General features: G+C 45.8%; 1 protein-coding gene across 1 annotated transcript in view; it reads right to left on the bottom strand.

Moving 5' to 3' along the window:
- LOC138642704 (acetyl-coenzyme A synthetase, cytoplasmic-like) overlaps nucleotides 1-26,027 on the bottom strand; it is a 69,479-nt gene that overhangs the window by 17,697 nt on the left and 25,755 nt on the right. The window contains exons 7-15 of the mRNA XM_069731059.1: nucleotides 24,974-25,052; nucleotides 24,516-24,653; nucleotides 22,152-22,322; nucleotides 21,669-21,802; nucleotides 17,715-17,847; nucleotides 15,281-15,337; nucleotides 13,467-13,547; nucleotides 10,265-10,373; nucleotides 8,861-8,929 (exon numbers count right to left, since the gene is read on the bottom strand). Of these exons, the coding sequence (XP_069587160.1) occupies nucleotides 8,861-8,929; nucleotides 10,265-10,373; nucleotides 13,467-13,547; nucleotides 15,281-15,337; nucleotides 17,715-17,847; nucleotides 21,669-21,802; nucleotides 22,152-22,322; nucleotides 24,516-24,653; nucleotides 24,974-25,052 (971 nt within the window). The remainder of the gene's footprint in view (nucleotides 1-8,860; nucleotides 8,930-10,264; nucleotides 10,374-13,466; nucleotides 13,548-15,280; nucleotides 15,338-17,714; nucleotides 17,848-21,668; nucleotides 21,803-22,151; nucleotides 22,323-24,515; nucleotides 24,654-24,973; nucleotides 25,053-26,027) is intronic.

The raw sequence follows: 26,027 nt of genomic DNA, 5'->3' as shown, positions 1-26,027 counted from the left end.
AGCTTAAAAGCAAACGTTATTCATGCTGTTGCTTTAAATGGATAAAGTAAAGGGTCAGACAGTTTTTATTACAAGAATTGACCTGATTTCCAAAGATAAAATCTTGCCAGTCCAGATGCGATGGCGTCAGTTTCCTGTCATGTTGGCTTTTGTAATGACCATCAATAAGTCTCAGGTACAGTCCTTGGATATTATAGGAATTTATTTGCCTCTCCCAGTGTTTTCACATGGGCAGTTATATGTGGCTTTCTCCAATGTAGCTTTCTCCAAGGGAAGGAAAAGCCAACAAATAAGGGTCAAAATATTTGAGACAAAAAAGCAAGGTAAACTTATTCCTAAAGGTACCTTCACACAACGATTTTGTTAACGATATCGTTGCAACGTCACGCTTTTTGTGATGTAGCAACGACCCCGCTAACGATCTCGTTATGTGTGACAGCGACCAACGATCAGGCCCCTGCTGGGAGATCGTTGGTCATTGGGGAATGATCAGGACCTTTTTTTTGGTCGCTGATCACCTGCTATCATCGCTGGATCGGCGTGTGTGACGCCGATCCAGCGATGTGTTCACTTGTAACCAGGGTAAATATCGGGTTACTAAGCGCAGGGCCGCGCTTAGTAACCCGATATTTACCCTGGTTACCATTGTAAAAGTTAAAAAAAAACAGTACATACTCACATTACGATGTCTGTCACGTGCCCCGCCGTCAGCTTCCCTGCACTGACTGTAGGGACGTCACCGCTGTGCTCTGCTTTACGGCCGGCGCTGACACAGTCAGTGCGGGAAGCTGACGGCGGGGGACGTGACAGACATCGGAATGTGAGTATGTACTGTTTTTTTTGTTTTTTTTAACTTTTACAATGGTAACCAGGGTAAATATCGGGTTACTAAGCGCGGCCCTGCACTTAGTAACCCGATGTTTACCCTGGTTACCCGGGTGCTGCAGGGGGACTTCGGCATCGTTGAAGACAGTTTCAATGATGCCGAAGTCGTTCCCCTGATCGTTGGTCGCTGGAGAGAGCCGTCTGTGTGACAGCTCCCCAGCGACCACACAACGACTTACCAACGATCACGGCCAGGTCGTATCGCTGGTCGTGATTGTTGGTAAGTCGTTTAGTGTAATGGTACCTTAACACTGACAAATGGTTTACTGTCAACTGTGTGTACAAAAGTCTTTTATTAAGCTTTTTAACAATTGTAAAAGCCAAAAAATTATATACACAAAAGCGGGACTAACTCCTAGCCGCGGTCTACGGACCAAACATTGGGCATGGGCAGGGCCTTGGGGGCAGATCCCAAGTGAGCTCAACCATGTGAAATATCTTACGCTCAGGAACATTGAGGAATAGCGCTATCGGATAGCTCTACCCGTTCATTTTCTTTAGGAGTAGAACTATGGGATAGCTCTACCCGTTCACTTTCTTCATGGATAGCGCTATCTCTACCCGAACAGAGCTTTTTCATACATAAGGTAGGAGGGGCAGGAGAGGTACACCAGGTATTTATGTTTGCTGTTAGTCTGAACATACGCCAGTCTGGTGCGTGGGTACACCCTATTGCGAGGTCAGTCTGCTGTGTGGCTACACCCCATTGCATGGTTCATAATCACAGTGCAATCACTCGTAGAAGCCTAAAAAGACTGTACTTCAGTACACGGAGGCCATATACTTTGTACTATAGGGACTAGAGATGAGCAAACACGAATTTAAAACTGAGGTTCGTATCAAAACAGTTACACCAGGGGTGTCAAACTGCATTCCTCGAGGGCTGCAAACAGGTCATGTTTTCAGGATTTCCTTGCATTGCACAGGTGATAATTTAATCACCTGCAGAGACTGATTCCAGCATATTGTGCAATGCTAAGGAAATCTTGAAAACACGCATGGTTTGAGGCCCTCGAGGAATGCAGTTTGACACCCCTGAGTTACACTATGTTCACACGTTGCCTTTTTTATGTGTTTTTTTTTCCTGCAGGCAAAACTTGCTCTTTGCAGTAAGAGCTTGCTTAAAAAAGAAAAAAATATCAGGTTTTGCTTACTTTTTGTTGTGCTTTTTTCCATCGTTTTTGTCAAGGTACATTTGTTTTTTGTACATGCTGATAACATTTAGTGCATAAAAAAAAATCTAGGTTCACATTTGCAGCTGAGTCCACAGCGTTTCGTGCACAACCGCAAACGCATGGAAAAACGCATGCAAACGCATGATAAAGCTGCATATACGCATGACATAAAAAAACGCAACGGTTGCACGCGTTTACATTCGTTTGCGTTGTTTATGCGCTTATTATGAAAACATTTTTCAAAGACAATTTCATTGACACAAGGCATGCACAATGGGAGTGGCTCATGGGATTTCTGTATATAGACCCTTGTGCAAACGGAAGCAAACACATGTCCTTGCGTTCCTATAGACTGTAATACGTTGTTTTGACGCACTCCTTCCGCAAGCGTCAGCATGCGTATGGCGGCGGAAATTTGACGCCTAAAAAAATTCTAACATGGTGCGCTCAGACGCTCACCGCGAAAATACACATGCTTAAGCAAATGCGGGCGAACACATGCACCTGCGTCTACAATGTTAACCCCTTCCCGACCCATGACGCCACGTAGGCGTCATGAAAGTCGGTGCCATTCCGACCCATGACGCCTATGTGGCGTCATGGAAAGATCGCGTCCCTGCAGGCCGGGTGAAAGGGTTAACTCCCATTTCACCCGATCTGCAGGGACAGGGGGAGTGGTAGTTTAGCCCAGGGGGGGTGGCTTCACCCCCTCGTGGCTACGATCGCTCTGATTGGCTGTTGAAAGTGAAACTGCCAATCAGAGCGATTTGTAATATTTCACCCATTATAACGGGTGAAATATTACAATCCAGCCATGGCCGATGCTGCAATATCATCGGCCATGGCTGGAAATACTAGTGTGCCCCCACCCCACCGATCGCCCCCCCAGCCCCCCGATCTGGCCGGTACACTGCTCCGGCTCCCCTCCGTCCTGTGCTCCGCTCCCCCCCCGTGCTCTTGTCCGCTCCCCTCGTGCTCCAATCACCCCCCCGTGCTCCGATCACCCCCCCTGCACTCCGATCCACCCCCCCGGTGCTCCGTTCCACCCCCCCGTGCTCCGTTCCCCGCCCCCCGTTCTCCGTTCCACCCCTCCCGTGCTCCGATTCCCCCCCCGTGCTCCGATCCCCCCCCCGTGGTCCCCCCCACCCCATCATACTTACCGATCCAGCCGGGGTCCCGTCCGTCTTCTCCCCGGGCGCCGCCATCTTCCAAAATGGCGGGCGCATGCGCAGTGCGCCCGCCGAATCTGCCGGCCGGCAGATTCGTTCCAAAGTGCATTTTGATCACTGAGATATAATCTATCTCAGTGATCAAAATAAAAAAAATAATAAATGACCCCCCCCCTTTGTCACCCCCATAGGTAGGGACAATAAAAAAATAAAGAAATTTTTTTTTTTCCACTAATGTTAGAATAGGGTTAGGGTTAGGGGTAGGGTTAGGGTTAGGGGTAGGGTTAGGGTTAGGGCTAGGGTTAGGGCTAGGGTTAGGGCTAGGGTTAGGGCTAGGGTTAGGGCTAGGGTTAGGGGTAGGGGTAGGGGTAGGGGTAGGGTTAGGGTTAGGGTTAGGGTTTGGGTTTCGGTATGTGCACACGTATTCTGTTCCTCTGCGGATTTTTCTGCTGCGGATTTGATAAATCCGCAGTGCTAAACCGCTGCGGATTTATGGCGGATTTACCGCGTTTTTTTCTGCGCATTTCACTGCGGTTTTACAACTGCGATTTTCTATTGGAGCAGTTGTAAAACCGCTGCGGAATCCGCACAAAGAAGTGACATGCTGCGGAATGTAAACCGCTGCGTTTCCGTGCAGTTTTTCCGCAGCATGTGTACAGCGATTTTTGTTTCCCGTAGGTTTACATTGAACTGTAAACTCATGGGAAACTGCTGCGGATCCGCAGTGTTTTCCGCAGCGTGTGCACATACCTTTAGAATTAGGCCATGTGCACACGGTGCGGATTGGCCGCTGCGGATCCGCAGCAGTGTTCCATCAGGTTTACAGTACCATGTAAACATATGAAAAACCAAATCCGCTGTGCCCATGGTGCGGAAAATACCGCGCGGAAACGCTGCGTTGTATTTTCCGCAGCATGTCAATTCTTTGTGCGGATTCCGCAGCGTTTTACACCTGTTCCTCAATAGGAATCCGCAGGTGAAATCCGGACAAAAAACACTGGAAATCCGTGGAAAATCCGCAGGTAAAACGCAGTGCCTTTTACCCGTGGATTTTTCAAAAATGGTGCGGAAATATCTCACACGAATCCGCAACGTGGGCACATAGCCTTAGGGTTAGGGTTGGAATTAGGGTTGTGGTTAGGGTTAGGGGTGTGTTGGGGTTAGGGTTGTGGTTAGGGGTGTGTTGCGGTTAGGGTTGTGATTAGGGTTATGGCTACAGTTAGGATTAGGGTTAGGGGTGTGTTGGGGTTAGTGTTGGAGGTAGAATTGAGGGGCTTCCACTGTTTAGGCACATCAAGGGTCTCCAAACGCAACATGGCGCCACCATTGATTCCAGCCAATCTCGTATTCAAAAAGTCAAATGGTGCTCCCTCACTTCCGAGCCCTGACGTGTGCCCAAACAGTGGTTTACCCCCACATATGGGGTACCAGCATACTCAGGACAAACTGCGCAACAATTACTGGGGTCCAATTTCTCCTGTTACCCTTGTGAATCTAAAAAAATGCTTGCTAAAACATAATTTTTGAGGAAAGAAAAATGATTTTTTATTTTCACGGCTCTGCGTTGTAAACGTCTGTGAAGCATTTGGGGGTTCAAAGTGCTCACCACACATCTAGATAAGTTCCTTTCGGGGTCTAGTTTCCAAAATGGGGTCACTTGTGGGGGGTTTCTACTGTTAAGCCACATCAGGGGCTCTGCAAACGCAACGTGACGCCCGCAGACCATTCCATCAAAGTCTGCATTTCAAAACGTCACTACTTCACTTCCGAGCCTCGGCATGTGCCCAAACAGTGATTTACCCCCACATATGGGGTATCAGCGTACTCAGGAGAAACTGGACAACAACTTTTGGGGTCAAATTTCTCCTGTTACCCTTGGGAAAATAAAAAATTGCAGGCTAAAAGATCATTTTTGAGAAAATAATTTTTTTTTTTTTTTTTCATGGCTCTGCGTTATAAACTTCTGTGAAGCACTTGGGGGTTCAAAGTCCTCACCACACATCTAGATTAGTTCCTTTGGGGGTCTAGTTTCCAAAATGGTGTCATTTCTGGGGGATCTCCAATGTTTAAGCACACAGGGGCTCTCCAAACGTGACATGGTGTCCGCTAATGATTGGAGCTAATTTTCCATTTAAAAAGCCAAATGGCGTGCCATCCCTTCCGAGCCCTGCCGTGCGCCCAAACAGTGGTATACCCCCACATATGGGGTATCAGCGTACTCAGGACAAACTGGACAACAATATTTGGGGTCCAATTTCTCCCATTATCCTTGGCAAAATAGGAAATTCCAGGCTAAAAAATCATTTTTGAGGAAAGAAAAATTATTTTTTATTTTCATGGCTCTGCGTTATAAACTTCTGTGAAGCACCTGGGTGTTTAAAGTGCTCAATATGCATCTAGATAAGTTCCTTGGGGGGTCTAGTTTCCAAAATGGGGTCACTTGTGGGGGAGCTCCAATGTTTAGGCACACAGGGGCTCTCCAAACGCGACATGGTGTCCGCTAACAATTGGAACTAATTTTCCATTCAAAAAGTCAAATGGCGCGCCTTCCCTTCCGAGCCCTGCCGTGTGCCCAAACAGTGGTTTACCCCCACATATGAGGTATCGGCGTACTCGGGAGAAATTGCCCAACAAATTTTATGATCCATTTTATCCTACTGCCCATGTGAAAATGAAAAAATTGAGGCGAAAAGAATTTTTTTGTGAAAAAAAAAGTACTTTTTCATTTGTACAGATCAATTTGTGAAGCACCTGAGGGTTTAAAGTGCTCACTAGGCATCTAAATAAGTTCCTTGGGGGGGTCTAGTTTCCAAAATGGGGTCACTTGTGGGGGAGCGCCAATGTTTAGGCACACAGGAGCTATCCAAACGCGACATGGTGTCCGCTAACGATGGAAATAATTTTTCATTCAAAAAGTCAAATGGCGCTCCTTCCCTTCCGAGCCTTACCATGTGCCCAAACAGTGGTTTACCCCCACATGTGAGGTATTGGTGTACTCAGGAGAAATTGCCCAACACATTTTAGGATCCATTTTATCCTGTTGCCCATGTGAAAATGAAAAAATTGAGGCTAAAAGAATTTTTTTGTGAAATAAAAGTACTTTTTCATTTTTACGGATCAATTTGTGAAGCACCTGGGGGTTCAAAGTGCTCACTATGCATCTAGATAAGTTCCTTGGGGCGTCTAGTTTCCAAAATGGGGTCACTTGTGGGGGAGCTCCAATTTTTAGGCACACGGGGGCTCTCCAAACGTGACATGGTGTCCGCTAAAGAGTGGAGCCAATTTTTGATTCAAAAAGTCAAATGGCGCTCCTTCCCTTCCAAGCCCTGCCGTGCGCCCAAACAGTGGTTTACCCCCACATATGAGGTATCAGCGTACTCAGGACAAATTGGACAACAACTTTCGTGGTTCAGTTTCTCCTTTTACCATTGGGAAAATAAAAAAATTGTTGCTAAAAGATAATTTTTGTGACTAAAAAGTTAAATGTTCATTTTTTCCTTCCATGTTGCTTCTGCTGCTGTGAAGCACCTGAAGGGTTAATAAACTTCTTGAATGTGGTTTTGAGTACCTTGAGGGGTGCAGTTTTTAGAATGGTGTCACTTTTGGGTATTTTCAGCCATATAGACCCCTCAAACTGACTTCAAATGTGAGGTGGTCCCTAAAAAAAATGGTTTTGTAAATTTCGTTGTAAAAATGACAAATCGCTGGTCAAATTTTAACCCTTATAACTTCCTAACAAAAAAAAATTTTGTTTCCAAAATTGTGCTGATGTAAAGTAAACATGTGGGAAATGTTATTTATTAACTATTTTGTGTCACATATCTCTCTGGTTTAACAGAATAAAAATTCAAAATGTGAAAATTGCGAAATTTTCAAAATTTTCGCCAAATTTCCGTTTTTATCACAAATAAACGCAGAATTTATTGACCTAAATTTACCACTAACATGAAGCCCAATATGTCACGAAAAAACAATCTCAGAACCGCTAGGATACGTTGAAGCGTTCCTGAGTTATTACCTCATAAAGGGACACTGGTCAGAATTGCAAAAAACGGCAAGGTCTTTAAGGTCAAAATAGGCTGGGTCATGAAAGGGTTAAAAATAGGATATTAAGACGCATGTGGATGTATGCTTCAGAAATGCTGCGGACACAACCGCAAATGTGACACCAGCCTGATTCTACTTCATCACGTTTTGGCACCAAAAATGCAGCAAAAAAACTGATACCTGAGTTTTTTCATCGTTTTTTGCAGCACCCATTGCTTTCAACGCAGAAAAAAAAACAAAAAACACGCTGAAACAGGCGACATGCTGCATTTTGCAAAAAACAAGGTATTGCACAAAATACTGAGGACAAAAAACAAGCTGGGGGCCTGAGATTTCTGAAATCTCATTTACTAGTAATGTAAAACACTGCTGAAAATTTGTACTAAAAAAAAAAAAAAACAAACGTGTGAACATAGCCTTGGTGTACGGTGCTAAACGCCGAACACTGACTGCTCCAGGAAGTCCGTTGTAATGTTTGGCATTTCGGGGAAGTCCGGAAGGACAGAGGCAGCGAGAATATTTTCCAGCTGAAATGTTTGAGTCCCCATTGTTTTCAATGTGGTTCAGTGTTATGATCTGGTGGCCTTGGAGCAGCATGGGACGTACTCTGGAGAAGGTGGCACCTGTACTTACCGCAAACCCTGAACTTAGCAGCGCAACTAGAAGTAGCCGTGGGGGGTACCTAACGCTCCCTAGACCCCTCGACACAGCCTAAGAATTAACTACACCTAAAGACAGAAACAGGAAACCTATCTTGCCTCAGAGAAAATCCCCAAAGGATAGACAGCCCCCCACAAATATTGACTGTGAGAGTAGAGGGAAATAACATACGCAGACATGAAATCAGGATTTAGCATAGGAGGCCATACTAGCTAAAAAGAAAGGATAGAACAGAGTACTATGCGGTCAGTATTAAAACACTAGAAAATATCCACCACAGAAAATACAAAACACCACATCTGACTAAAGACATGGAGGGTATATCTGCATCTCCAGAGACACAGCTAAGCTGCAAAAAATCCTTCACAACAAAGCTGGACAAGACAAAACATGAAAAATGCACAGAACTATAAGGTCCACAGCAGGTGGACAGCAAAAACAAAGCCAGGACTTATCTTTGAAGAAAAGCACAGCGAACAGGAGAGACCAGAAGGGATGTGAATCCTCCAAAAACAATGGACAACTGGCACTGACTAAAGGAACAAGCAAGGCTATATAGCCCAGCCCAAATTGCAAAAAATAGATACACCTGATAAATGCTGCGATCCAACTACCGCAGCACTACCACTCATAACCACCGGAGGGAGCCCAAGAGCAGAATTCACAACAGTTCAGGCTCTGGTTTTAGTTCGGGTACCGGAACTTTGGAATAAATATTGTGCACCAGAACATGAACTTCAACAGGTCCGCTCATCCCTACTAGGGACCAGTAGTCGTGTATGGCCTCAATACCCTAAAGTACAGGCCCTGTGTACTGAGAGTTGCCATGTGCATACAACCTTACAATGAGCAAAGGTCCACATTGGATAATGTAGTGTATTTAGTGTAATGTACACTAAACGTCCATCTATTCATTTAACTTACCTGAAACGTTCAGCATGTCATCAATGCGCCCGGTAATCCAGATGTATCCGTCCTTATCTCTTCTGCATCCTATCAAGCAGATGAGAAGGTCTGAGGTTAGCAGATCACTATGGTACTTGCAATACTGAAAAGGTCACTAAACTGAAATGTCCATTGCTTCCTGTTAATTTATGTATGTAGTTACCTCTACTGCAACGTCCTGCTGTCTGGCCTTCTAACACTCTCGCACCCTCTAATCTATGCTAAACTCTTCTGCCTAAAGGTACAGTTACACTAAACGATTTACCAACGATCACGACCAGCGATATGACCTGGCCGTGATCCTTGGTAAGTCGTTGTGTGGTCGCTGGGGAGCTGTGACGTCACCGCTGTGCTCTGCTTTACGGCCGGCGCTGACAGTCAGTGCAGGGAAGCTAACGACGGGGGACGTGACAGACATCGGAATGTGAGTATGTAGTGTTTTGTTTTGTTTTTTTACTTTTACAATGGTAACCAGGGTAAATATCGGGTTACTAAGCGCGGCCCTGCACTTAGTAACCCAATGTTTTTCCCTTGTTACAGGTGAACACATCGCTAGATCGGCGTCACACACGCCGATCCAGCGATGACAGCGGGGTGATCAGGGACCAAAAAAAGGTCCTGATCATTCCCCGCGACCAACGATCTCCCAGCAGGGGCCTGATCGTTGGTCGCGGTCACACAAAGATATCGTTAGCGGGATCGTTGCTACGTCACAAAAAGCGTGACGTTGCAACGATATCCTTAACGATATCGTTATATGTGAAGGTACCTTAACTAATCCACCACCTGTGTCCCCCGCGGTCAATAAGAATGATTTGAATGCTGGCCTAAATTTTCCTATCACCCGACGGGGCAAATGTTTTGCTCATTCATTGGTTGATCACTGGCGTGTCTACACAGGCCGACAATCGGGAACGAGCATTCACCGATTATCCACTTGTCTAATGGGCTTACTCCATCTGTCTCTTCGGCACCTTCCCAGAGTACAGCAATGATCTGCAGGAGACATGGAGTTATACCTGCGTGACTAGGCAGACTTGCTACTCAGTATTGCAGTAAGGTGAGGGGACCACTCGTGGACAGACATTGATGTCACCCCGTGTCCAGGTTCTAAATCTTTACAGTGATGTATAGATATGATACCAATCCAACCATATTCTTCAAAATCATGGAGGGGCAGAAACATCTGCAGTCATTGGAAAGATTTTTTTCCCCCAAATTAAATATTCGTAATTATGGAAACTAGCATTAAAATGCAACATGGCGGCTACAAGGATCAGTGTTGACATTTGTGCATCACTCACATAAAATAAAATAATTAGGATCACTAATGAGAATTCAGGATTTTGGGTCAGACAATTTCTACACCAGTACTGATCTTACCATCTCCAGCAACATAATATCCAGGGAACTTCCGGAAATACGTATTTTCAAAGCGTTCTTGGTTGCCATACACGGTCCTCATAATAGATGGCCATGGCTGCTTGAAGACCTAAAGTTGTCAAGATATAGTTAAGATTAGTGATGAGTGAATGTGCTGGGATAAGGCGTTATCGGAGCATGCTCGGGTGCTAACTGAGTGACGTCAGAGTGCTCTATTAATATGTTCAAGCCCCGCAGCTGCATGTGTCGCACATATTCGACAGCCACAACACATACAGCCGCTGGCCTCAAACATATTATTCGAGCACGCCGAAGACACTCGGTTAGCACCCAAGCATGCTCAGATAACACCTTACCCTAGCACGCTCACTCATCACTATTTAAGATACTTGGTGACTGATTTTTTTTTTTTTTTTTTTTTTTAACCAAGAGAAACTATATCCAACAGGAGCACCTTGATATCACCATTTCTCAGATTGACAAAAAGGACACCTAAATCTGCTGTACATTTGATGACACCACCAAAAAGCCCTAAGTCTTCTCGGACACCATTAGTGCCTAGGATTGAGTGACACTCTAGGGTTTACTGCAGATAAGTGGAGTTATACAATTTTTTGCCATGAAGCTCAATAACAGATCACATTTTGGGCTTGATCACACAACCATATTCTCAGTCCAACTGCCATCAAAAATTAAAAAAAACATAAAAAAATTTCAGCATATACTAGTCTACTGCCCTTGTCGGATGAGACATGCACATACAAGTCTCTGGGTACAACACGCCTTCCTGCGGTCAACCTTTATGCAGGATTATGTGGGGCATATTTTAATATGGAGCATCTTATGGGGCCCATCATAAATTTTATGGAGCATTATATGGGGTCCTGATTCAATATGGATATTCAAAAACACAACCTACTGATGTCTCAATTAATTTTACTTTTATTGGTATCTATTTTTATTTTTGACATTTACCGGTAGCTGCTGCATTTTCCACCCTAGGCTTATACTCAAGTCATTAAGTTTTCCCAGTTTTTTGTGGCAAAATTAGGGGGGGGTCGGCTTATACTATATAGAGATATATATATATACTAGCTATTGAACCCGTTCTACGCCCGGGTGGCGAGCATTTATATTGGTATATGGTCTCCATCCTGGTATGTGCTGCTCCATCCTGCGTCCCCATCCTGTCATGCGCTGCTCCATCCTGCGTCCCCATCCTGTCATGTGCTGCTCCATCCTGCGTCCCCATCCTGTCATGCGCTGCTCCATCCTGCGTCCCCATCCTGTCATGTGCAGCTCCATCCTGCGTCCCCATCCTGTCATGCGCTGCTCCATCCTGCGTCCCCATCCTGTCATGCGCTGCTCCCATCCTGCGTCCCCATCCTGTCATGTGCTGCTCCATCCTGCGCCTCCATTCTGTCATGTGCTGCTCCCATCCTGCGTCCCCATCCTGTCATGCGCTGCTCCATCCTGCGTCCCCATCCTGTCATGCGCTGCTCCCATCCTGCGTCCCCATCCTGTGATGCGCTGCTCCCATCCTGTCATGTGCTGCTCCATCCTGCGTCCCCATCCTGTCATATGCTGCTCCATCCTGCGTCCCCATCCTGTCATGTGCTGCTCCATCTTGCGTCCCCATCCTGTCATGCGCTGCTCCCATCCTGCGTCCCCATCCTGTCATGCGCTGCTCCCATCCTGCGTCCCCGTCCTGTCATGCGCTGCACCCATCCTGCGTCCCCATCCTTATGTGCTGCTCCATCCTGCGTCCCCATCCTGTCATGTGCTGCTCTATCCTGCGTCCCCATCCTGTTATGTGCTGCTCCCATCCTGCGTCCCCATCCTTATAGGCTGCTCCATCCTGCGTCCCCATCCTTATGTGCTGCTCCATCCTGCGTCCCCATCCTGTCATGCGCTGCTCCCATCCTGCGTCCCCGTCCTGTCATGCGCTGCTCCCATCCTGCGTCCCCGTCCTGTCATGCGCTGCACCCATCCTGCGTCCCCATCCTTATGTGCTGCTCCATCCTGCGTCCCCATCCTGTCATGTGCTGCTCCATCCTGCGTCCCCATCCTGTCATGTGCTGCTCTATCCTGCGTCCCCATCCTGTTATGTGCTGCTCCCATCCTGCGTCCCCATCCTTATGTGCTGCTCCATCCTGCGTCCCCATCCTTATGTGCTGCTCCATCCTGCGTCCCCATCCTTATGTGCTGCTCCATCCTGCGTCCCCATCCTTATGTGCTGCTCCCATCCTGCGTCCCCATCCTTATGTGCTGCTCCATCCTGCGTCCCCATCCTTATGTGCTGCTCCATCCTGCGTCCCCATCCTTATGTGCTGCTCCATCCTGCGTCCCCATCCTTATGTGCTGCTCCATCCTGCGTCCCCATCCTTATGTGCTGCTCCATCCTGCGTCTGCATCCTTATGTGCTGCTCCATCCTGCGTCCCCATCCTTATGTGCTGCTCCATCCTGCGTCCCCATCCTTATGTGCTGCTCCATCCTGCGTCCGCATCCTTATGTGCTGCTGCATACTGCGTCCCTATCCTTATGTGCTGCTCCATCCTGCGTCCCCATCCTTATGTGCTGCTCCATCCTGCGTCCCCATCCTTATGTGCTGCTCCATCCTGCGTCCCCATACTGCCTCTGACCCGCTCGGCGCCGAGTGCTGGGGGGCCTGAGCAGGCGGGGACACCGGCACGCTGTGGGGGTCAGGTGCCGGTATCGCCGCCAGCTCAGGCCCCCCAGCACTTACTATACTCACCTGTCCTGCGTTCTAGCGCTGCGCGCCGCCATCTTCCCAGTCTCCTGGCCGTGACTGTTCAGTCAGAGGGCGGCGCCGGCGCGCATTAAGCGCGTCATCGCGCCCTCTGAACTGAAGGTTACAGACCGAAGACCGGGAAGATGGCGGCGCTCAGCGATGGAACGCAGGTCAGGTGAACATAGGCGATACTCACCCTCCTGGCGGTCCCTGCTTCTCTGTTGGAGATCGCGGTGTGCGTTCAGTGTGAACGCACACCGCGATCTCCCGGGAGCGTCACTCTGTGAGGCCCAGACTGCGCCGGCGCTTGCGCCTGCGCAGTCTATAGAGGCTTCGGACAGAGTGACGCTCCCAGCGTTATATTATAGATATATATATATATATATATAGTATTTTTTTTTTTTTTTTAGAATACTTGGATGTCACACAATTATGGGGACACCACTTACCAGATAGCCCTCGGCCTCCCCTTCCAGCTCCTCTCCGTGCTCATTCAGTACTGCAGGAACCACTCCAAAGAATGGGAAAGTCTATAAAACCCAGAAATCGATCAAACCAGGATATAAGCAAGCTCTAAAGCTCGGAACTATATTCAACTATAAGTTAATAGGGGGTTTCAAAATATACATTGAGAAACCATCAAAATGTTTACAAGTCACCAACGAGGATTATACAACTACTAATGTGAACAGAAAAATAAAATAGATAAACACAATGTTCCCGTAAGTAGAGACTGGCGGGCGCAAATAAATAAGGCAGGTTTAGGAGATGTCAGATAATGAGTCTCAAACTTCTGTCTGCAGATATACAACCCAAGCCTGAGGCAATATGGGGCGGAAGAGGGTACTTCTAATAGGAAACATGCCAGAGGAAAACCCAAAACAGACCTGGAATGCCAAGAGCTTTTTGGTCTCCCTTGGACACAAACTAATAGCTGTAAAAGGCTTGTTGGTTTCTAACCCCAAGAGCCCATATATAGTTCACATTTCAATTCCTGATTTATGTGCGGCGTTATGGTTGCCAACAACAATGTAGAGACATACAGACATTTAACTCATTAGTTTAGTGCCCTAAGAAAGGGGTGTTCGGATGTGCGACGCTGCAGGGGCTCCGCCGACATTTTGTCAAAGACCAGAGCCCCGCACTTTTATGGTTTACCAAGCGGTGGACTTCGGGAAAATGGTTGCCAGGGTGGCGCATGCGCAGATGGAGATGAAGATATTGGGAGATGAGATCTCGGCGCCAAGATCTCCATCCGCTCCCGGCAGCCATTTTCCCAGAGTCCACTGCAAAGTAAACCATGGAAGTGTGGGGGCTCCAGGCTTTCACAAAATGTTGGCGGAGCCCCTGCACCAACGAACACCCGCAGCATCGCACAACCAAACACCCCTTTCTCCCAGTCTGGGGTCCGCGGCATCACCCCACTCCTGCCTCCGCCAGCAGCGACCCTGGGGCCCTGCTTCACCACAGCCGCCACCCCCGGTAAACAATAATGGATTGTAAGAAGCATCACCATTTTATTAAAAAAGTTTTTTTTTCCTATTTTTCTCCTCAAAATCTGGGGTGCGTCTTAGAAACCGCAAAATATGGTAGTTTCCCATTTCACAATTCAACCTGTATGTCTGACTGTTCCCTATTCTACAATTAAGTCAAGATGCCAGATGGATAAGAGTGGGGTTGTTCGGAGGGCGGGGAGAATGAAGCTGGAACTGGCCCTCCCCCCCTCCCCCATCTCAAGAAACCTGGTTTGATATAAACAGTGGATCTTAAAAGGTAATTTGACAGTGGGATCCACACTCAAACTGTTTATACGGGCATGCAGGCCATATAAAGTGGATTCAAATTATACCTTGATCTATGGAATGAGCACAGAACTTCCTGAGAATCTGCCTCCAGAGTTTATTTTAAATGAAAGGAGGTATTCCCAGAGTGAGACATGCAGATCAGGAGGGTAGACTGTCAGTCATTACATGTCTCACACTGGTAACTCTCCCTTTCATTTAAAATAATCTCTGGAGGCAGATTCTCAGGGAGAGCTATGTCCGGCCCATAGTTCTTAATTGCTCATTGACATATAAGAAAAATGCAGATGTCACTGTAATAAGACATCACATCACAGATATCAAGGTATCATTGTATTCAGCTTCCTATGACCTACATAACCATGTAGACGGCTTAGGAGGGTTGATCCTACTGACAGATTCCCCTCAACAGCATAGCGGTATCTCTATCAGCGGATATATCATAGATGACAATCACTTACAGCAGATCCTGGTTTCAGAGGTGTAGCGGCTGGCAAAGGAGTTATGACATGACCTCCCTGAAAATACAAAATACATATTATATATATCTTTTTATTCAGTTTATGGAAAACTTAAATGATTTGTTATATTTTGTCTAACAAATATCTGAAAAGATGGAGTTAACTAAATGAAGATAACTAACACACAAACATGTCAGGAGTGGTTACATTCGTATTAGCCATTTAGCCCCTTCCTGACCTGGCGATAATCCATTTTGTTCATTTATTTTTTGCACTTTTAATTTTTCCTCTACTACTTACATGAGTCATAACTTAATGCTTCTTAATGTTCCTTTATTGTTTTGAGGCTAGCATGTTTTCTATCCTAAGAATATTAGCAAATACCTCCAATTAAAAATATAGTATAGTACTTCTGATTCGTTATGTCACTTACCCCATGTGCACGGCATTGCCATAACTTAGGTATCCATGGTTACAACCACTAACAACCAACTGTCACTATGAGTGGTAGTAACCATGGATTCCTAAACTACTGCAATGCCCTACACATGGGGTAAGCGACATAGCGAATCTGAAGAACTATATCATAAAATTTGAGGCATTTGCTAATATTTTCCTGCTACTGCTAGTTTAAAGTGGTGTAAAAAAATGTGGAAATTCATAAAATAAAAATTTCTTGCTTGTATCGCCTTTTTTACTGATAACTGAAGCATTTTCAGTTTTCGGTTGATGGAGTGGTGTGAGGGTTTTTTGTGTGTAGCGGAGTTCATGTGTTGTATTGAGGTAGATTAAGCACTTTGATAGCTTCTTAATGCATTTCCTTATGGCGTTGCAGCATCCGAGAAACTACAATTCTAGCCTTTCAGTTTTTTTCCTCTGTATGGCCTTTACCGATAAGGTTAGATCATTTTATATTTTGATAAAACGGACTTTTACAAACCAGATATACCACATATGTCATGCATTCTTAATGGGGGAGGTGGTAAAGGTGTGCCGTTCTGATTTGTATTCTTTATTTTTCTCGACTTTCTTGCATTTTTTCCTTTTCTCATTTATTTTCAGGGGGTTTGAATCAGCAATTGGACAATCACTTGCACTACAGACTTCTATACCACAGTATTGCAGAGTGTATTAAAGGTCCGCAAATGCCGCTGTCAGATACAGGGCTGTGGCATTTAAGGGATTAATAGCAGCAGGCAGAGCTGAACCTCACTTGTCACTGTTAGATGCAGATGAGGACTGTGTAACACAGCCACCATCTGTTGGGAATAAAACAAGCTCAGCACCTGAGCCTACATCAAACATGGGGACCCAACAGATGACATGATACACAATATGTCAGGAAGTTTTGGCATATCATTTTATGCAATTCTGACTATTGCCATTCCTGTGTTATTACTATTAGAAATTAAACAGTTGCTCTTCTTTTGAGGTGGAAGAGGACCCCCATTACCTCTTAGGCCCCCGTGTGACTGCACCAGTGGTGTGTCCACCCCTTCATAGCAGCTGAACGAGTTTAAGCAGCCGGCGGAGTGGGGCGCAGGATGTCAGACACAGCTGGACTTCCCCGCAGAAGATGCAGAGACAGTTTATTACCGTCTCTGCCTTTACTGTATACATAGTGCTGAAGAAATGCCCCGTATACTGTATCGGTGACATTGCCTTCTCTAGACCCCGTGATCATGTGATAGCTGGATCTACAGAGGGAGCAAGAGCTGCTGTCCTAGGAGACCCACTCAGCTCTGCTATGCAGCCAGTAGGCCGAATCTCTCTTGCAACTGGGGGTTTAATATACTAACCCCAAGTTAAAAAGGGAATTGTTATTTTGTTTTATTATCACTTACTGGGGGCATAATGTGTGCAATAAAGTAAAAATAATTGAAAGGAAAATAAATATATATATACATATATATACATATATATATATATATGTACACACACACACACACATATACACATATATACACACACACACTGAAGCAAACCGTTGCGGTTACTAGCCTTGTCCCTGTCTAAACAGAAAAAAAAACCACACACACGTGTCCAATATAGATATAGGAAAATAAATGGTCATGGAAAGGGGAAAAAAAAAAAAACATGAAATAATAATAATAGTTCTAAAAAGGGTAACAGCATTTAAAATGTATTTCAGTGTCCCAGCGTGGTAAAAACAAAAAGTGAATAAAGTTGTTTTTATTTTCCCACAGACATTGGAAAAAAAAATTTAAGAGTGTGAAAATAACAAAAATAACAAAAGGATAACAAGACAAATGAAAAAGATGCAAAAACCATTTGAATATCAGAATAAGAAAGTTTTACAGTTCTTAAAACTGCACGTAAAGAAAAAAAAAAACACAAACAAAAAGAAAGAAAATGTGCCTCGTCGGGAACAGGTGTAAATGGTCTGGTCTTGAATTAGTTAAAGACTACTTACTGTTTCTGTCTGCCAGAAAGTGTCAACAATGGGGCACCTCTGATTACCGATGACGTTGTAGTACCACAGCCACGCTTCTGCATTTATGGGCTCTCCTACTGTACCCAGTATTTTTAAAGAATTCATATTGTACCTGAAAGGAAGTAAGAAAACATTAGGGGTGAACAGATCAGCGATCAGTAAGGGCATCTATCCGTGGGATCTACGCTCCTAAGCAGTCTATATGAGCATGTAGAACATGGGAAGTGAAATCTAAATGGATACCTCTAGATCTACTATCTGAGGTCTTAGTCCAGAGTAATCCATATTTTTTTTAATCTGTAATTGAGCTGTTAAAAAGGACTGTCAGCACAGAATGACTGTTTAAAAGAGGCACTCGGTGCTTCACGGTGGGGTTAAACATTTATATACCTTCTCAGCTGATAGGCTTCACAGGGTCAGAGAAAGGTAAAGATTGTTGGGAGCCCTATTTTCCATCTAAGAAGAGGGGGGTGGAGACAGAGGGAAAGCAAGCAGGTGGGAAGTGGCATAAAAAGGATTGGCCTCGCCGTGAAGCACCAAGTGGTGGGACTATGTTTGAACAGTCATTCAGTGTCCTTTCAGATCTATGTGCAGCGCCCCAGAGACCTGGTCGTTGCAGTAATGTCGCTCTGCCACTAAGGGGAGTGATGGTACGTCTGATGGCACTAAAGGAGTTCACCTGACCAGGTATCACAGTCACACACTACATTTCACACTCCTGCCACCAGGGGGAGCAAAAGGTTCTATCTATTAGGCCACTCCTCACACTTTGGTAAAACTGGGGGTTGGATAGGAAGTTAGTCAGAAGCTGACTGGGTTTTGTCCAGGCAACATCCCGTGGCAGGGGGTGTTGCGGGGAAGATTCAGAGGGGTCCCTGTCAGGCGTGGGAACCTGGCAGTGACTCAGCGACAAGGACAGATCGTTACAGAGCCGCGCCTGCACTACCTTGCAGCGGCATCTAAAGAAAGGACACGAAGCGAAGTATATTGTGGAGAAGTGAGAAACGAGATCAAAGCACAAAGGAGAGCCAGTAGGAGTTGTGCCCCGAGATCGGCAACATCCTACTGAGGTGCGTAGCCGGTGGCCAGAACGCCGAGGAAGTAACGGACTCCAAGCATTACTTCAAACAGAGGCAGGACAGTTGATTATAGGTTGGCTGTCTAACATACAGCACCTAAGCAGACATAGAGGGCAACCGTGGAGAGGGGCGTCTCTAGGGTCCCAGAATAGCTCCGAGCCTTCCCGTCATACGGGTGCGTCCTAGCCATAACTGGGGGACGAAGCAGAACATCAGAACAGAAACGACAGTTGTGAGGACTATCCCGAATGCTCAGCAGGGAAGGACTACAACACACAGGCGCTAGTGGTAGGCAACGATTTCCACCTGCAAAGGGAACTCTGGATGTGCCTTCGGACCGGCCAGTCTCAGCCAGCCCTGTTAACAGTGCTCCGGATTGAGGATCCTGAAGTCACCAGTAAAGAGGTAAAGAGACTGCAACCCACACCATCGCCACCTACACCACTGGAAAGCCCTGGGGATCTACTTCACCTGTGGGAAGGTATACCATCTATCTGCCATCACATCACCCCAGCGGACCCCAAGCAGCGTCAGTCACCCTGACCGAACACCACAGGTGGCATCACAAACACCTAACAACTTTCACTACCCTTTCATTGGGCGCCCCTTAGCAGGGTCACGGACCGTGTCCAGCCACCGTGACAATCCTAGAACTGAGACAGAGAGGACCGGTACCAAGCAACCTGCGGCCCTGCGTCTGGGGGCGCTCCATATGGGCCGGACATAAATCTCCCCGAGAATCTGCCTCCAGGGCTTATTTTAAATGACTAACAGTCTGCTCTCCTGATCTACATGTCTCACACTGGTAACTCTCAATTTCATTTATAATAATCTCTGGAGGCAGATTCTCAGGGAGATCTATGTTCAGCCCATAGCTCTTAACATTAAGAAAAAAAGTGAATTTCTCTGGAATAAGACATCAGATCGCAGACATCAAAGCATCGTCAGCTGCCTATGACCTGCGTGCCCATATAAACGGATTTGGAGGGTTGATACTACAACAGATTCCATTTAAACAGACAGTGGTTTGCAACAAGTAACAAGACTTACAGTGATCTCAAAATATATATGCATATAATAATATTTACTAGCTATTGAACCCGTTCTACGCCCGGGTGGCGAGCATTTATATTGGTATATTGTCTCCATCCTGGTATGTACTGCTCCATCCTGCGTCCCCATCCTGTCATGCGCTGCTCCATCCTGCGTCCCCATCCTGTCATGTGCTCCTCCATCCTGCGTCCCCATCCTGTCATGCGCTGCTCCATCCTGCGTCCCCATCCTGTCATGCGCTGCTCCATCCTGCGTCCCCATCCTGTCATGCGCTGCTCCATCCTGCGTTCCCCTTCCTGTCATGCGCTGCTCCCATCCTGCGTCCCCATCCTGTGATGCGCTGCTCCCATCCTGTGATGCGCTGCTCCCATCCTGCGTCCCCATCCTGTCATGTGCTGCTCCATCCTGCGTCCCCATCCTGTCATGCGCTGCTCCATCATGCGTCCCCATCCTGTCATGCGCTGCTGCATCCTGCGTCCCCATCCTTATGTGCTGCTGCATCCTGCGTCCCCATCCTTATGTTCATGCTGCATCCTGCGTCCCCATCCTTATGTGCTGCTGCATCCTGCGTCCCCATCCTTATGTTCATGCTGCATCCTGCGTCCCCATCCTTATGTTCATGCTGCATCCTGCGTCCCCATCCTTATGTGCTGCTGCATCCTGCGTCCCCATCCTTATGTGCTGCTCCCATCCTGCGTCCCCATCCTTATGTCCATGCTGCATCCTGCGTCCCCATCCTTATGTGCTGCTGCATCCTGCGTCCCCATCCTTATGTTCATGCTGCATCCTGCGTCCCCATCCTTATGTTCATGCTGCATCCTGCGTCCCCATCCTTATGTTCATGCTGCATCCTGCGTCCCCATCCTTATGTGCTGCTCCATCCTGCGTCCCCATCCTTATGTGCTGCTCCATCCTGCGTCCCCATCCTTATGTGCTGCTCCATCCTGCGTCCCCATCCTTATGTGCTGCTCCATCCTGCGTCCCCATCCTTATGTGCTGCTCCATCCTGCGTCCCCATCCTTATGTGCTGCTCCATCCTGCGTCCCCATCCTTATGTGCTGCTCCATCCTGCGTCCCCATCCTTATGTGCTGCTCCATCCTGCGTCCCCATCCTTATGTGCTGCTCCATCCTGCGTCCCCATCCTTATGTGCTGCTCCATCCTGCGTCCCCATCCTTATGTGCTGCTCCATCCTGCGTCCCCATCCTTATGTGCTGCTCCATCCTGCGTCCCCATCCTTATGTGCTGCTCCATCCTGCGTCCCCATACTGCCTCTGACCTGCTCGGCGCCGAGTGCTGGGGGGCCTGAGCAGGCGGGGACACCGGCACGCAGTGGGGGTCAGGTGCCGGTATCGCCGCCAGCTCAGGCCCCCCCAGCACTTACTATACTCACCTGTCCGGCGTTCCATCGCTGGGCGCCGCCATCTTCCCGGTCTCCTGGCTGTGACTGTTCAGTCAGAGGGCGGCGCCGGCGCGCATTAAGCGCGTCATCGCGCCCTCTGAACTGAAGGTCACAGGCCGAAGACCGGGAAGATGGCGCTGCTCAGCGATGGAACGGGGACAGGTGAATATAGGCCGATACTCACTCTCCTGGGGGTCCCTGCTTCTGCGGTGGAGATCGCGGTGTGCGTTCAGTGTGAACGCACACCGCGATCTCCCGGGAGCGTCGCTCTGTGAGGCCCAGACTGCGCCGGCGCTTGCGCTTGCGCAGTCTATAGAGGCTTCGGACAGAGTGACGCTCCCAGCGTTATATTATAGATTTATTTTTTTTTTTTTTTTTACACATGTTGACCACCACTTACTTTTGAATAACATCACATCCGTATTTCATCAGTAAACGTATGGCGGTGGGTGCAGTGTAAAACTGGTTCACCTTGTACTTCTCAATGATTTCCCAAAATCTCCCCACATGTGGATAGGTAGGAATGCCTTCAAACTACAAAAAAAAAAAACAACAAAAAAAACAGACTAAGCATATAATTTATTTTTTTTTACACTTACATGAAATACGACTTTAATAATTCATCTGTAGGCAAAAATACGATTATGCAAACATGAAATAAGCCCTTTCCAGTTTCCTAGTATTTGTGAAATGTGGCTGATAAGAGAGATGGATCGCCATGCTTCATATTAGAGTAATTGATAACTTTATGCAGGTGACATTTCTGTACTCTGGTGCTCACTGGGCCTTGTACAGGGGCTTAACTGGATATAAAAGTCCAATATATCACTTCCTTTCATGGGTAGAGAACATGTACTGTAGGTAATGAGTTGAGAACACTTACCATTACACTTGTGGCCCCATTAGCTAATGGACCATAGGTAATGTAAGAATGGCCTGTGATCCAACCAATGTCGGCTGTGCACCAATAAATGTCATCTTCGTGGTAATCAAACACGAACTTGAATGTTAGAGCCGTGTAGAGCAAGTATCCTGCAACGGTGTGCAAAACCCCCTGCAACACAAGGAGTCAATCATTACACAATAACACATGAATATCCAGGATTGATGCATGCATATATAGACGTGGACTCAACCGATACCCTTCTGTTAAAGAAAAACCCACAGTGGTCATGGAAATAGCCTGACAGAAGTGATGTAATGAAAATCAGACAAATCAGTGACCATTGTGGGGTTTACTCACTTTAACATAATGGTAACAACAATGTTGTACAAACTGTTACTGAAAGTCCAAAAGACAGAAGTAAATGAGTAGCAATCACTGATGGACGCAGATTCCGATCACGTGGTCTATAAATGCCACTTCTGGTTCTGTCACAGGTGGTAGATTTAGGTTATCTTACAATGCTAATCCGAATGTTACGTCTACTGTGAATTCCACATATTATAGAATCTTCACAGCAGTTACACCATTACCCCTGAGGAAGCCAAATGTGAATGGTCTAAGGCGTGAGGACTTCTGCCATTTCCCATATATACCAGGTTGTATTGTATCATGGATATTGTATCAAGTGGGCCCCAACCTTTCTGGCCTTGAGAGCCACATTCAGCACCGCACTCTCACACAGTAGTGAAGCTCAGAGCCCCCCATTAGCAGTAAAATAACAGCCAAAGCTTCCCCATACAAAGCACACAGAGGCCATGTGCCCCCCACTTTTCTAGGCAGTACAGTTACATCCAGGGGTTACCCACCTTACCCCCATTTGGTTATCTTGCATATAGCACTCCGACCATGCTACCCCAATAACGCATCCAGCCTCATGCACCTCTCCAGCTGGCAGCTTACTAGATTTTTCTCACCACCAGTATATATGCCTCCAGATTTGCTCTTCAAAAGTCACCATGGACACCTGCTCTTCATAACAGTTTCTTAGACCGGGTGCTAATGCACAAATCTGGTAGACAGCCGCGAGCCACACATGGCTACCGAGCCACAGGTTGGGCACCCCTGCTCTAGAGTTTAGTGGCCATAACAGTTTATCATAGTTTACACGGTATTATTTGTGTTTATTCTATGTATTACCTACTATTTGTCTAGGAGTTATCGAATGTTCTAATTTGGATTCATAGATTTTTGGGCCACTAATTAGATGGTTGAGGACACCATTTATGTATGTCTGTAGATGTGAGAGTAGAAGCAGTCAGATGGTGTGGACTGCTTTAGGTTTTTTATTACGTTACTATGGGAGACACTAACGCGTGCATAGAGTATCTCCTTTATGACCAACACGGTCCTATAAAAGTTTCCTAAATTTTATTAAATTAATATTACCTTGGCAGTTTCTAAAAAAATTGAGCAGGTTAATATGTCTAGCAGAGGTGACGAAAGAAAGATTATTGAACCATGAAGACGACTCATTTTTTCAATGGTCATTTCCCTACAGGTTTAAATCAGACAAGATCTTCTAGATCATTATTAATAAAATGTGTTTATCTATCAATCTGTACCCCTATGACGTTTTTGTATGCCGTATTGCATATGTTAAAGGTTTTTAATCGGCGTGTATTTCCTATGTGTTTGATCAAGGTCCGAATGTGATGTTTGCACGGTTGGATATTTCTGTTTTATATGCCGTGTTCCTTAGGTGAAAAGCTGCACGTTTTTACAGTCTGGAATCAGAGTGCTGGACTTTGCCTTTTTTTTATAGAAACAGCATGTACATTTTAAATAACACAATAAACAGTATGCCTTCCAGGATATTGTATTAGACAAAAAAAAAAAAAATGTCACCCTGCACTTGCTGGAATGTTTATTCAGGGAGAGGCACGGCTGTACATGTCATAAAACAAAGAATGTTTAGAAGTTTACAAATGTCCCTGCATACGTGGACACAACTGACGTGACATTTTCTTGCTCGAGTTTCCTGGTACTGTGTGGTCAGATTAAGAAGTTTTGAAGAAAATCAGAAGATGACAAGTCAACATTCACATCAATAAGAAAACATAAGTTGGATTAAATGATAAATCAGACAATTAAAGAGGAAATCACTAGGTCCAATGTGCTAAAAATGGTGGTGGGGTTAATATGTATCACTTTCTTGGTTGTTTGATAGAGTGCAGAACAGCTGCTTCCAATGAGACCAAAAGCATCATATAGGAAAATAAGTGTTTTTTTTTTTTTGTTTTTTTTTTATAATAACTCATTGTTGGTGAAATTCAATGTTGCAGAGACTTTTCCAGTCCTTACCTTTGGTTTTCCAGTGGAGCCACTTGTATAAAGAATAAACAGAGGATCTTCTGAATCCATCCACTCCGGTTCGCACTCCTCCTCCGCCGCGGCCATCAGATCATCCAGCCACCTGTCAGTATCAGGATTCCAGGCAGTCTGCAGACAGGGACAAAATATTCATCAGCGACCATGAACAGCTGCAAAACATAATGTACTGTGCACTCAGGCCCAAAATAGAGAATGTACAGGGGGATTATTCTCTCCTGGAACGGCTACATAATAGAGTGGCGGTAAACAAGACTGTGTGAAATGGTGCTCAAAACACAAGTGTTACGGGATAAAAGAACAAACGTTAATGAAAAAAAAACAAATCTAAATAAGGAAGACTAAGTGTAGCGAAGCATAAAATGAGACAGACGTTCTTCTAAGTTTGGGGCAAAAAATATATAATTAAACAATATAGATGTACGATTTACCTGAAGTTTGGATTTGTTTTGGTTGTTTAGTCTCCCCCCAAGGTGTTTCACCACGATGCAATTCTTCACAGTGTGTGCCCTGTGTGACAGAAAAAAGAAATACAATTTTAAACAAGCAATATATAAACCATCACATAACTATATCACCACAACCATGATGCCAAGCTCACCGACTTGCCAATCACAATTATTTTTTTTAACAGCTAAACTTTGTAATATCTGTAAAGGATCCTGTATATTGTACTGCTAAGACGTCTGTAGGCCATAGATGGCTGCTCCACTATACAATCAATGTCCAGCTGTTTTCAGAGAGGACAGGGCTGCCGGACACCTCTGGCATCAGAGAACAGGAGAATCGGGCATATATAATCTAACTGCCCTACTGTCACCTTCCCCGAGATCATCGAGTCAGGACGCCTCCTTACACATCAGGTGGTCAGCCAGTCCTGACGTTTAGGGCCTCATATCCACGTTAGATGGCTGTCAGACAATTGTTTGGCCAGTAGCCATTTTGGCCGCATCTCCCATACACAGGAGCTCACTCTGCCGAGCGCTCATGTTTTCACAGGGATTACAAAAGGATAGCCATTCCGAAATTATAAATGTCGAATCTATATCTCCCCTGACAATCATTCTGTCTGGGACCCCCATTCACATTAGACAGTCATCCAAAAAAGCAAATATTGGCCGACGTTCGTGTCTTGGGGGTCTTAAAGCCCAGTTCACAAGTCCCGTAATCATCTTTCAGCCTGATCCAGTATTTTGTTTACAGGATCCATTTTAAACTAATGAAAAATTGATAATTTAATATGGATCCATCCACATTGACTTAAACCATGTAAGAAGTGGATCCAGAAGTAATCAGTTTGGTGTTTTTTTGGTAGCCAGATCAAACACATTGTATGCAAAGATTTTAGTTTGACTAAAAACAACAGTCAAGTCAGTCAATGAGAATGAATCCATTTTAAAGTATCAGTTTTTCATTAGTTTGAAGATGATCCAATTTTTTGGTTTATTGGATACGTCCACAGATAATTACTGGACAAGTGAACTC

The sequence above is a fragment of the Ranitomeya imitator genome, chromosome 6 (genome assembly GCF_032444005.1).
Source record: "Ranitomeya imitator isolate aRanImi1 chromosome 6, aRanImi1.pri, whole genome shotgun sequence".
Taxonomy (NCBI): Eukaryota; Metazoa; Chordata; class Amphibia; order Anura; family Dendrobatidae; genus Ranitomeya; species Ranitomeya imitator.
Note: the sequence above shows the minus strand (reverse complement) of the source record. Positions and strands in the feature narration are given on the sequence as shown.